The 14517-nt window shown below is 39.8% G+C and overlaps 1 protein-coding gene across 1 annotated transcript in view; it reads right to left on the reverse strand.

The window, feature by feature from the left end:
* Positions 1–14517, reverse strand: part of EXT1 (exostosin glycosyltransferase 1) — a 289853-nt gene that overhangs the window by 12910 nt on the left and 262426 nt on the right. Inside the window, exons 5-7 of the mRNA XM_040494290.1 lie at positions 7346–7478; positions 4746–4864; positions 3549–3644 (exon numbers count right to left, since the gene is read on the reverse strand). Of these exons, the coding sequence (XP_040350224.1) occupies positions 3549–3644; positions 4746–4864; positions 7346–7478 (348 nt within the window). The remainder of the gene's footprint in view (positions 1–3548; positions 3645–4745; positions 4865–7345; positions 7479–14517) is intronic.

A 14517-nucleotide genomic window follows, 5' to 3' on the forward strand; every position in this document is an offset into this window, starting at 1 on the left:
TGACATCCTCTCTAAATTCACACTTGGAGACTGAGAGAAAAGGCACATTTGCCACCAACTTCCAAGGCACAAAGGGCCAGGGAATGCAGCAGTTGGTCATTGGAGACAGAGGGAGAAGGGAGACCCTGAACCTGGCTACCAAGGGTCTGCTCTCCAAAAATCTGAGGCCCCCAACCCCCAAGAAGCTAGCTCATCCATGAACCCACATCTCAGAATCGGCTTCTGTGCCTGTGTAGCTACTGGAGGGCTTCTGACATCAAAGGGTGGGAAGTGCCCACATTTCCCATCTCTGGGAGCTCAAGGGATGGATCTGTAGCATAAATGGCTCCAGGGTCTGCTCCTACACATCTGTCAACTGGGTCAAGTTTTCTTTTTCTTTTTCAGGCTTTCAAAATAAAATAAAATATAAAGTGATCAGCAACCCCATATACACAGTGCTCAGAAATCTCAGCCTGAAGCAATTCTCCTGATACTGTTTACATGTCCACTGACTAACACAGAAACCATTAGCTGCCAGCTTAGTGATGCCCTGACCTTTCCCTTGTTAAGTCTTTAGGGGGAGAGCTGCAAAGACAAGGCCTATAAATTCAAAAGAGAATTTTGCAGCCAAAGCAGCAAACACATCAACTCTAAACTCAAGGCTAGATATGGAAATGTAAAATGGGGAATAAGGAGACCTATGACTCCTTTCCCATTATGTTCCCAACCACTGGTTTTAAAAGGATCCACTTCCTTTTTCTGAACATGCTTCATCGACAGAGGTTAAGAGCCCATAATCTAGCCACTTCAAATTCTAGTGTAGAAACTAGATGCTCTCTTTCAAATACCTTGCCTCAGCTACATTCCAAAAGTTGAATGCTTTAGCATGAAAGGAACTGGTGTACTTACAAAGTCAATCCTGAGTGAACTGGCTTTTGCTTGTTAGTTCGTGTAAGAAACAGTTAGCTACCATATACCAGCCCAACCTCTTCTAGGATTAACAAAAATGACTACCAAGACTCAAGAAGTTTATTATCTAATGGGCAAGATAAGAAATATCCATAAGCAATTATAGAAAGAACAATAAGAGTTCACGTTTACCGAACACTGACCACGTGCACACATACGTCTAAGCGCGTTTACAAGTACAGTGTTGTACCATTTGATCTTTTAGCTACCCTGTTAGGTATTATGATTGCTTCCATTTACTGAAGGAGGAATTGAGGCACAGAGAGTTGTAACTCGTCTTACGGTCCATGATACGAACATTACAATACCTCCGCAGAAGAGTAGCTGACATTTATTGTACTCTTGGTGTATAACAGGAACCAGGCTAAGCACCTATAATGCACTATCTCACTGAATCCTCAAAATGGGCCCGAGTCTTAGCCTAGGATAACCGGAATACAGAGCCTTAAGCAATACTTAATTGAGTGCAAATGCTTTACTAGGTGGTGCAATCCCAGAGTAGTGGGAGTGAGAGCAAAGGAATCACATGGCCCACTGGAATCAGTGGCCAAGGTGGAGGCTAGGACTCAACAAATGGCAAGAGGCCACAGATATGGCGGGGAGAATATGAAGTATCTTATAAGCTACATCTGATAAAACCCTGTCTCGTAAATAAAGAAACTGGGACTACTTGCAGGGTAAAAATATAAAATCAACCAATGAATCTGTGAGCCATAGAAGTCAGAACGGCTCCCAGTCAGTCCGACTGGAACCTGTATGGATATTCTAACAAATCCAAAGGAAGACTTCTTTACCAGAAGATCTAGTCACCCATGTAAGCACAAAAACAATGAATTTCCAAGTCCAAAGTTGACAGCATGCATCTGAGCACCGTTCAGGACCTCAGGCATTGGCAATGGCGTGAAAGATGTATGGGATTATAGGTGGGAGATTTTTGTGCACCCATCCCTCTTGTAAAACCACATCTGTGGGGAGATGGATTTCATAAGAGTAGGTAAGACGCATGCCGAGAGGCAGGTGATTTTCTAATTGCCATCTTTACTCATTAAATGCTTATAAAGCAGCTCTTGGATACCCACGTCGCTGGATGCCAGCCCTGGGAATGCTGGGATTCTATGTATCGTACTCTACACTGTGTTCCATCACACTGCATGGTGCCCAGCACACAGTAGGCAGTCATAACATTGGAAATGACAGGATAATGCACTGATCATCTTGCCCACATGACAGTCACAGTTCTCACTGCATCATGTTGAACTGTGTGAAACTGCCACTTTTAGCAAGTCAAGTGATTGTTTTGAATGGTCTGACCCAATTGATATTTTTTTATTCTGGCTCAAAGATATTTTACTTAGTGTGAGACAATCTCTCATGACTGGACTCCTTGGGCACTGACAAAAGAGGTCTCTTGGATGACTGCTTCACCAATCTGTTTTATTTAGGAGCCACTAATTGCCTCACAATGGATTGTGGCCTACAAGAAGTAACAAGCAGAAGCTAGAGAAAAAAAGAATGCTGCCAAGAGTGGAAGAAACTCCAAAGGGGAGGGTGCATGGGAGCAGGGATGAAAGAATACATGGGGATTTTGATAACAGAGATGAAGAGTTGAGAAGGGATAGTCAAGACTTAGAGCAAAAGGGAAAGACAAGAATTAGAGGCAGGAAGGCAATTTAGGTAACCGTGGATGATCAAATTTGGTGAGAGGACAAGGTCTGTGGGGGAAAGCAATGAGAGAGAAGACTGGTAAGGCTGGCCAAGAACAGATTACACATGGCCTCAAATGTTAATGTAAAGCACTAGCAAACAGAATCCCTTGAGGCTGCAAGATGATTAAGAAGTTCATCCCGCTCTAGGCAAAATGAATTGGAGAATGGAAGCAAGAGGCCAGCTAGGTGGCACCTGTGGGTCTCTGGTGGAGACACGCAAAGGAAATTAAAATGCAAATGTCTTTTGGAGGACAAATGTGAGGACCAGCAACTATTCTGAAAGGCACAAGTAATCCAGGCTAACCAGCCAAGCAAACCTCATGCATCACCAGCATTGGCAGCCTCATCTGGATACTCATCTTTTATAGAAAGATCACCATTGCCAGGTCCTGAATGCATTTAATCCTAATAGCTACCCTACAAGTATGTGTTATTACTTCTGTTTTATAGATGAGGAAACTGAGGCTCAGAGAAGGAAAATATATTCAGGGTCACAAAGCTCCTAAAGAGTTATTTATTAGGACCCAATCAAAGCTGAGGATATTCAGCGACAGGGACAATTTCATTTATTTATGTATGTATGTATGTATTCATTTATTTATTTATATTTTTGAGAGAGAGAGAGCGCACTCAAGCAGGGGAGGGGCTACAGAGAGAGGGAGACAGAGGATCTGAAGTGGGCTCTGCACTGACAGCAGAGAGTCCCCGATGTGGGGCTCCAACTCACGAATCGGAGCCACCCAGGGGCCCCAGAGGCAATTTTAGAGAAAAGAGTCCAGGGCCAGAAGCTCCCCTGGTCAGGAAGAAGTAATCTAGAGCCAATGCCCAAAGCACCCCACAGAGAAACAAAGGCTCCAAGGTGGTTCCACACTCAGGGCCACCTTCCCATCCTACCTTGCTTTCTCCTTCAATGACGATGACAGGCACAGCCGTGGCAGGCCAGCGGTGTTTGGCTGGTAGAGGCTTGTCACAATTCCATAGAACTATGATCTGAAAGGGAAAGGGGATCGTTAGACGGCTCAGGAAGGCTGGCTTTATATAGGCCTCCAACCCAGCTCCTTCTCGAGACAGAGGGAGAAGAGACGGAAGCCTTAGCAGGAGGCAGACATCAACCTTGAATTTTAAAGAGGGTCCCCTCCCACACAACCTTCAGAACCTGGTGACCTCAACAACTAGAGAGACAGGGCAGAAAGAGTAACCTAACACAACAAGGAGGTAGGGGAAAGCTGGGGAGAAAAGAAGTAAACTTCAGGGTTGCTGAATCTTAATATAGTGGTTTCCTAAGTTCTGATGTCTTACTATGAGCAAGATAACAACACTGACCAAATGAAATAAAAACATATAGTGAGCATCTGAATTCTGGCTATGAGCCAGTGCTACTCCACACAATGTGGGAGAGAGAACAGAATTCAAGAAGGAACCAGCCTGGTAAGCTCACGATTTGGATTCTCCAAATCAGCATTGGTTGCTGATTTTATCGACTTTATTATTTCCAATAAATGTGTTCCAAAAGGCATACTTCAACATGATTTAATTCTTTCCTTGTTTGTAAGCCTTCTTATACAACCTCATTTATAAATCAGAAAACCACTGTTAAGAGTATTGGAGTGACACTGATTTGGAAAATTTTATTGTCAAAGATGTAATCTTCTGCTCCCAATTTTATAATTAAGTCATGGTTGCTATGAAAGATGCATCCTGAAACCAGCAAGTCTGTTCCTTCCATTGAAACTTAGTTTTCTGGGTCCTCCCATGGCATTTCTGATGTTACTTTACCACGGTGACATTTAAAAACAAAATAGTGTGCTTATGCATTCTTTAAAGAATGTGTTGGTGTATATATTTAAACGTAACCCCAGCGGAAAATCTCTTTGTAACCCATCCCTTACCTGTGCTAGATTTCACTTCCAAGAACCTCTAAGTTGATGAAAAGGGAGTAACAAGGCATGACAAATGAAAGGGGAGTAGCAGGGCATGACGTTAGACGAGTCCCAGGGAGCAAAGCAGAGGGCAGGTAAAAGCGGGGGCTGGGGGGGGGGTCTCGGGTCCGCTGAGCTGGAGGAGGCAGGTGCTGCTGGCACCCCCACTCACCTGGGCACAGTACTGGGATTTGGCCGCAGCCACGAGAAGCTTCAACACTGGCTGGGACTGAGAGACCAGGGGGGTCACTGCATGGATGACTGCAGTGAATTTGGAGGGGGGCTTTAAACCTGAAATAGAAAGGGGAGAGGAGCCAATGAAACACTGAAAAACAACACTCAGAAAATCATTCCTCCTCGCTCCATTGCCTCACCCTAAGCTAATGTTCCCTCCTAGCATATTTGTCCTGCACCTCTTATGTCCTGACAGAACAAAAACAAGGTGAAAAGCTGCTAGTTAACTGCTGCCTGAGGCTCCAGGACCTTGATAATTTACAGCTCAATGTGTATCTGCAGGTTCTTCCTTTGATAACATTTTCCTCCCCTGGGGATGCATCTTTGATCACCCGTCTGCTCTTTAGGTACCCAAAGTCTTAACACACACCCCACCACTCACCTCCCTCTACTCCAGAAAGAGTCTATGCTAGTCACTTATATCGTAATATGGACTTAAGAAAATGTACTCTCTCTCCTTGGGTATTTGAATAGCTCTTATTCTTAATAAAGTAGTTAAGGGTTTTTTATTGTTTTTTTTGTGTGTGGTTTTTTTTTTTTTTTTGCCTGATTATTACTATTTCAAATTATAACCAGCAAATGGTAAAGGTTAAAAGAACAGCATCCAGAGCCTCACTGTCTAGGTCTGAATCTCTGTGCTACCCCCCAGTGGCGGTGGGATCTTCCCCTCGGTGTTTCCCCTGCTATGAAATGGGGCTCAGGGTCAGAGCATCAAACCTGTGGGGTTATTATCAGAACTGAATTAAAGGAGTGAATGCTTTATAAGCAGGTAGCAGTGGAAACAGCAAATAGTAAGTGCTCAATATTTGTTCATGGCTATCATCTCCATCACTGTCATCATCACTGTCATCATCACCATCATTTGGGAGTGGAAGCTTCTATGCTCCCAAGAAGCTCTTTCTGTGCGGTGCTGACAAAAGCTGAGAGAATAAGTGTGTGACCCAGACCTCTGCCAACTGTTGTGCTCTGAAGCCTTAGGTAGAAAGGTGTCATAAATATGCAAAACAGGCACTGCCACCAAAGCGAAAGAAGTGAGATGGCTTCTCCCTCAAGTGAGTTTTTACGTAAGAACTCACTAAGAAAATGGAGACAGGTTTAAAAGCTTTTTAAGACTTCACTAGTTTAGACCCACAAATTTTGCATTTTGGTAGCTTAAATGCAAACAAGAATGTGCAGTGACATTCAAGTTCAGCTTTGGTGTTGGTAGAGTAAAGGGAAGAATCAGACTATACATATTAAAGAATTCAATGAGTGTTTTGTAGAGCAAATTGTATCTTCCAATTGGTACTTTAATAGCATGTTAGAAAGAAGCTAACTTCCTCACTATCTAGATACACAATCAAAATTTTGCCAAGGAAGAATAAATATGATGGAGGGGTTCCTTTTTCACGGTGAGGACAAGTCACTGCTTTAACGTTTCCTGTACTAGTTTGAGCAGCATCATGTACACACTTCTAATGTGCTTGCTCCCATGAAGATCTCACTAGCTCTACAAGAAGTACGTAGGGATTTTTATCAAATATGGCCTTATTCTAAAAATTACCAAATTCTAAATGTATTACCCAGTGTGGACCATACCCTGGTTTTACTACCAGTCCCCATAACATGTTTGGTTTGGATTAAAGGGTTCTTTGTCACTGGTTGATACTTCGGGCCAGGACTTTCGTTCAGTTTCCTTTTTATCAGTTTCAAATTAAACACCCACAACTCACAGGTGAGATCGTTATGGGGAACATCTGCACAGGGTGGAAAATCTAGTGTCTTTTCCCCACAATATCTTGAAAGATGCTTTACTGTCCCAGAGTTTCTCCAATTTGGAACTGTGAATGAGGGGAAATGTCTAAGATGTTGTTAACACTAGCACAAGTGGGGCTGCAAAAACGTAAACGTCTATGGCAGTAATAGCCGAGCTCTGTCTAGGACCCTGCCCATTCCTTTTTCCTCATTGGGATTAGATTAGAAGCTGCCAGAGAGCAGAGACTGTGTCTCATCTGATTTTTTATTTCTACCACCTAGCATTGCATTAATGGCACATATAAGAGGAGCACAATAAATGTTAAATGGGTGAATAGGTTTTTCTCTTGTCATACATTATTAAATCTTTCTCCATTCCCTTTGTTAATTCCACTTTTCTTTGGTAGGAGAGAGATATGTTGAGATCGCAAACGAAGAAACAAGAAAGAGTTAGGGAGAGCTCTTCTGGTTCCATTTCATATAAGAGGAGACGTAAAATTACAGCAAACCCTTTGTCATGTTCAAAATGATCCATCATTTGGGGAGCCCATGTCTCAAAAGGGAATGACTCCACTAAATGTGAAGTGCTACTCCGACAAGAAAGGAGTTTTTTCATCTTGCAATGTTCTGCTAGATTTATAATTCTTGATCTTGATACGCCATGTATGACAGGGCCCTAGGAAGCAATGTCCCATGCAGGCTGGTAGGAAGACCCTGCTCTAGAACAGAAAAATCAAGGGACCTTAACCTGGACAACAGCTGGAGGGTAAACACAAGGTAGCACCCTGAAAGGAACTCACTTACCTAAATTAGCATAGTAGTAAGGAAAGTCTCCCAGATAAGATGAATACTGTGGTAGTACGAACAGTCCTCCAGGATGTTTGTTCCATATTAAACTGTTACGTGATATGTGCTTGAATATTCTGTCCTGAATAATCTAGAAAATAAAAACACAGTGTGTGGTGAGGATGAAACCCTGATGGTATTTGATAAGGAGCGTGTTCAGTCCAAATTTGGGGAATGATGACCCTCAAAGTAGCGACTACCCCCAAATTCTTCACAGATAAAAGCGTCTGGGACACAAACAGAGTGACAGAGCAATGGAAGAGAGTGTGAGAGAGAAAGAGATGAATTATGGCTAATCAAATTTCCTAATTAAACTTCAGTTTAACCATAAATTCTACCTTGGCTTTCTATAATAGTAAGTCCATTCTCATTTGAAAGCAGAGTGCATGGAACAGTTGCCTTGATGGTTGAGCCTCCAGCTGCGGTTCTAGATCCTTGCCAGGATGATCTATTCTTGGTCCACACACATATCCATGTGGAGACAGGGTGGGGAGGGTACAGAAGGCATGGCACATTCTAGAAGCTGTTGAAGTTCTGATCTGTTCCTTAAATTTAGGAGGCAGATTTACCTGTCATATTTCATTTTCCTTCCAAAGTCAACTGTAGGACTTTGGCATACTGGTTAGCTGACGTTTTTTACATTTCACCTCAAAAAGCAGTGAGTTAACAATTGCTCCAAATATCCCACATAATAGGACAAGAATCATGGCATATAAAGACTAATAGCCATGCTAGTTCATTAGTTTCTTTGGACTTTGGGACCTCGCAGATCATTAAATTCTACATTTAGAGTCAAACATTCTCCCATCCTGAATCATTTGTCAGATGAACATGATTAGTCCACTTTACAGATTTCTCTCTGTGACTTTCAAACTCTTGTAATTATACCATCCACTCATTAAGATATGATTTGGCAAATAATTAACTTGATACAGGATCTCATGTTTGTAGCAATTTTTTTTTGCACTTAAAAAAAAAAAAGAAAAAGTCTACCATGCCTCTCAAGAGATTTAAGACCTAAATCATTATTTTCCAGGTTCCCATTTAATGCAACGTGATTTTAAGTAAAGACCATTTTAACTGGAGCTTTATTATTTGTTAAGGTTATTAACACATTTGTCTCATCCCACATAGTGATAGATAAGTAATAAAGCAAGCTACATTTATTTTTGCAAACCTTATCATGTTTATATTTCTTAATGAGAGAGAAGAAAGGAAGCAAGGAGGTAATTTGAAAGAACTCAAATATCTTAGTTTAGTGATTTCTGTATTTTCTCTTACTCCCAGATCAAAACTGCTAATTTTATATGGCTAGGTAATGGTTTCTAATTTGGTGGAGAGTTTAAGAAGCTAGCTAAAATATGAATGTTTACACTCTGTGGTACAACAGGGGTGTGTTAAAAATGCTGTTGTGTAGGCATTAATTATGAGAAACTTCTTATGGTTGTTAAGGGTTTTTATGTGGCTAACGATTTCACTTTCTATACCATTTATTCAAGTTTTATAATATTATTTATACCTTCCAAATCTACTGTCTATTTTCCCTTTTAGTTTTTCATTTAGATCCTCTTTTTTTGCTTTCCAAATTTATGTGGTCACTTAAATGAATTTGGACATCAAGACACAGAATAAATTGAAAGTAGACAGCATCATAAATCCGACATATATACGAATGACATGGAGCTCAGGATGCCACAAAGTGGTTCACCATTCACTTCGAGTCTCGGGGCAGTATGCTTCTCATTGTCATACTCCTTCTGGTTCAGTATCACAATATTGTTACCATTTCAAATTCAAGGATACAACAAGTTATAGCAATCTTCTGAGATACCAGTAGGCATGTTATACTCTCTTCAAATGAATCTTGATAGGAAGATACCGGTAAAGTTATAAGAGCAACAGGAAATGTTTAATTTAACCTGGGTCAAGCAACTTGCCATCTTTATGTCTCACTTTTCTCATTTGTAGTAAAATAAAATATCATATAAATTCTAGCAACCTCTCAGAATTTGTTAGGAAGAGCTGCCCAAGTTTTTATACTTAAGACTTGAATTTTTGCCTTAAAAAAAGTCTCATTCCTGAATCCATTTTCTAGGCATAGATTTTTCCATTTGTACATAGTTTTAATATCACAGATATTAGATATTATAGGTGTCTTTCCATATGGTTAATAGTATTCATGGGCTATGTATCCTAAAGGACCAACAATAGTGTAATTTTTTCCATGCAGAGCAATGAATATATTTACGAGTTAAAAATTTCCACATCTAGAATTGATTCATTTTTAAAATGTTTATTTATTTTTGAGAGAGAGAGAGAGAGGCAGAGAGAGGAGGGGACAGAGAATCCCAAGCAGGCTCTGAGCAGAGCCCAATGTGGGGCTCAAACCCACAGGCCGTGAGATCATGACCTAAGCCAAAATAAAGAGTTGGACTCAACCAACTGAGCCACTCAGGCGCCCCTAAAATTGATTCTTTAGAAGTTTGTCAAAGGGTATAAACACTGTTAAAACAGTTCATATGTACTGACAAATGTTTTCTAAAAGGTTTGTATCAACTTGCCTTCTCAAAAGTCTGAACAAGTATGGATCTCATCTCACCAAACAGAAAAGTCATTCTGTCCCTCTCCTAATGGCCAATTCTCCCTATTGCTACACTGGACAGCTCCTGGGGTCCTTTCAGGGATCTAGAGCTCAATCTTTATCATTGTGGAAGAAGACACGACATTTAGAAGTTGGGCATTTCTTTGGCTATAAAGAAAATCAACACAAACATACACATAGATACATACACACTCATAATACAAAAGTTCTTCATTATAGACCCAAATGGTACCCTCGATAAGGATAATATTTCTCATTAATAGGAATTCAAAGGGAAGAATGGCAGGCTCCTTATTTTTCTTTTTTTATGTGCCATCTGTCTTCTAAATAATGGACTACTGGTTACAGGTTACAGTCATTCTGTGTGGCCCTGACTTGGTCTTTTGACCAATGCAATATTGCCTCTCACACACAGTGCCACCATATGCCACCTTACTCTGAGCCAAAGCATTCTATTTCCATTATTTCATTGATTTTAATATTTCACTGTACGACAGCATCAGCAATACCACGGTTTGCATGTGCATTGTTAGGTAACTGAAGACAAAAAATTCATAAAACCCCATTAAAAATGTGCTTTCCAAACTACCATTAGCTCTATTCATATATTATTACGATCTAGTGCACTTTTCTTTCACTCACCTTGATTCTGCCTGAGCTCGTATGGTTTAATCATTAGTGCCAGGTCACTGCTGTGCAATATTCTGACAAATAATGGAATCCATGAAGGAGCACTGTCTTTGCAATATTTGATCATTGTCCCATCATCACTTCTCAACTTGCACACACACACAAAAACTGAGCTCCAAAGAGCCCAGCTCTATTAAATAGCTCCTTAATTCCAAGATGCAGAATGAGGAATTTTCTATCAGACTGGAAATGCTAGCCAACTCCCAAGCATGACAGAGTGCAGTGCAGCGGAATGCACTAACAACTTGACCCTGGCACTGGAGAGAAGACGTCCTGTTTTCAATTGTGTCTAAGCATTACCTACAACACTAAGGCTCATAATCTTCAAAGACTGAGTAATCCCCTTCCATGGCCTCATGTATAGCAAGCAAGGAAGACCCAAAGTTTAAGAGTCTGAGTGTAGAACATCCTGAAAAGAAAGGATCCTCAAATCTATGTTGTCTAAGGGCAATTTTGAATTATCCTCATAACTTAGTAGCTCTAGTACAGACTGACTTATATCATCTAAGTTCTAAGCCGAGGAGACATTTTTGATATGTGATACTTAGGTTGTTCTCATAAACATGTTGGCTTTATTTGTGTATGAGGATGGCATTTCTTGCTATTTTCTCTGCTTTTCTAGTTACATTGAATTCTGGGGTAATCCGATTCTGAATTAAAAAGGGAAATTGGATGGTATCTTTCACGCAATTCGGTTGAGAGGTCAAACTGTTACAATCCAATCTTGGAACTATATACGGAGATTTGACAGTTGCTATAAATTTGAATGAAGTATATGGTTCATAGTGTTTTCAAAACAACTGTGTTGCTAAAGAACTGCATGGCTTAAATCCAAGGGGAAGAAGGCCTTTCCAGCAGAGATGACAACAGCTTGACTTAAGATTCTACTCTGATGAATATAACACATCCAACTGTTCTCTCGGGATAACTGCACACTGCTAACTGAATAGGCAAGAGACTGGCTCTATGCAGAATACTCAAAAGAAGTGTAATTAATGAGATACCATCTTTCATCTGGCAAATCTGCAAAGTTGTGTATGTGTGTGTTTTAATTATGATCCTTAAGGCTCACAAGAGCATAGCTAGAGAAGGTGTCCCCCCAGATGGCTTATGAGAGTCCAGACTGATGCATCCTTCTGGAAGGGTAATTTGGCAATGCTTATCATGAACCTAGACTCTGGCTCAGCAACAATCCCACGTTAAGGACTCTAGCCTAAAGAAATAGAGTTGTAGCCTAAGATACATGCAGAAACTCATTGCTTGGATAAAGATATCTAGATCTAGATCTATACAAAATAAATAACTAGAAACAACATTAATAGTCAATAATAGTAGGTTAGGTAAACAAACAGAGGTCCGCCAAAGGATGACATACAGAGCAGGAAAAATGAAAACAAGTGGCCTCGGTATTTTAGAGTGGACAACTAATAGAGCAAAATCAACAGGCCAGAAACAGGGCGCCTGGGTGGCTCAGTTAGTTAAGCATCCGACTCTTGGTTTCGGCTCACATGATCATCTCATGGTTCATGGGATTAAGCCCCATGTTGGGCTCTGTGTTGATTATGTGGAGTCTGCTTGAGATTCTCTCTCTTTCTGCCTCTCCTGTTCTCTCTCTCTCCCAAAATAAATAAACATTAAAAAAAAAAACCCACAAAAAGCCAGAAACAGACTCAAAGATGCATAAATGTGGCATGTGACAAGATTGAGGAAAGAAAACAATATGTTGGGACAAACTACACAATAATCTGTCAAAAAAGAAAAAAGATTTTTCAACATGGATCCTATATATGATCATATATATAAAAGTAAATAGGATTAAACAGCTAAATGTAAAAAGTTAACCATTAAAGTACTAGAAAAATATAAGGGAGTGTGCGTATAAATTAAATTATCGGTCAAAAGATCTTTTCTAAACAGTAGTAGCAAATGAAAACGCCACAGATGAAAAGATTGCCTCATAATAGAAAGGGATACTACAAGTTGGGGGAAATATTTGCAACAAGAGAGTCAGAGGGTTAATATTTTTAGTAGAATAAGCTCTTAAAAATTAGTGAGAAAAAGTGGGACAAAGTTGTGGCCATTACTATTTCTTTGTGAGTTGCCTAAGAAATATGAAAAATATTCATTCTTACTAATAGCCTAAGAAATATAAATTAAATAATAATGATTTATCATTTTGAAAGATATAATGTCCAATATTGGTGAAAGTGAAAATTACCCAAAATAATAAAAACAGGTCCTCTCATATAAGCTGGAGGGAATATAAATTAGTTCCATTCTATTGCAGGAAAATTGACAACTTATTAGAAATCTTAGCATTTGTCACATTCTTTGAACCAGGACTTTGAATTCAAGGAATTAATCCTCAGGAAGTCATTTTGAACCTGCACAACAATTTGGTGCTGAGACTATTTGCCTCAACAATGCATATAAATATTTAAAAAGCAGAAACCACTGTAATGTCTTCAAATTGAGGATAATTAAAGAAATTAAGTGACATTATGAATGGAATATTATATGGTCGCTAAAATCAGTATAGAAACATCTAACATGACAAAATGTTAACAGCATATTATTAAAAGCAGAAAAAACAGATTATAAACAAGTTTAGATTATATGTATAATCTAAATAAATTATAATCTAAATAAATTATATATATAAGTTATATATATATGATTATATAGTATATATATATATGATATATATATATATATATACACTGTGAAATCTTGGTTTGCGAGCATAATTCATTCTGGAAATATGCTTGTAATCCAAAACACTTGTAAATCAAAGTGAATTTCAAGAACCATTGGCTCAGCTGTGATGATGTGACATTTGGCATCACGTACTAATATTGCAAGACATCACCCATTCATCACGTTAAAGTTTAGTAGAAATGCTTGCACGTCTTGCGGAACACTCACAGAACAAGTTACCTGCAATCCAAGGTACATATGGGCTCCATGTAGGCTCCATGCTCAATGTGAGGCTTGAACTCACATTGAACAACCCTGAGATTAAGAGTCACGTGCTCAGGAGCCTGGGTAGCTTAGTCAGTTAAGTGTCCAACTCTTCATTTCAGCTCAGGTCATGATCTCACGGTTCGTGAGTTCAAGCCCCATGTCAGGTTCTGCACTGATGGTGTAGAGCCAGCCTGCTTGGGACTCTCTCTCTTCCTGTCTCTCTCTGCCCCTCCTCTGGTTGTTCTCTCTCTCTCTCTCTCAAAAATAAATAAATTTACCTTTGAAAAAAAAAAAGAGTTGCAAGCTCTACCAACCCAGATAGCCAGACACCCCTGAAAGACTATTCTTTAAATTAAAAAATGCAACATATGTATAAATTCACATAGAAAAAGACAATATATATGTGTTTGTGCATACCTATACATAAATAGTGATTTTGTATGGGGAGATGATTTTATTTGTATGCTTTAAGTATTTTCCATTATACATGTACTTGTTTAAATAAAAAGCACTCATTCCACATTCCACTCATTCCACAAAGAAAAAGAATTGACATTCAACTTTCCTTAAGAAGGGCCCAGGAAGGGTCTTGGATGGAAGATAGGATAGAAAAGTAAGATCTATTATATATTCAAATCTGCTGCTATGAACAGAAGAGAAAATGCAATCAATGTTAAGGAGTAAGAGCTTTGCTTGCAATAAGGAAGCCCTTGGAAGCCATTCTGACCTTGTCCCCTTCATGGACTGGGCCTGGGTCCTAAACAGCCCTTTTCACCTAGGTCCAGGATGAAAAAAAAATGTGCACCATTCATGAGAAGACTCTGACCAGAGCAAGGGCCCAGGCTAGGCTCGGGGCAAGTAAACACCCCACTGT

The sequence above is a fragment of the Herpailurus yagouaroundi genome, unplaced genomic scaffold, assembly GCF_014898765.1.
Source record: "Herpailurus yagouaroundi ecotype Mexico unplaced genomic scaffold, PumYag 186, whole genome shotgun sequence".
Lineage (NCBI taxonomy): Eukaryota > Metazoa > Chordata > Mammalia > Carnivora > Felidae > Herpailurus > Herpailurus yagouaroundi.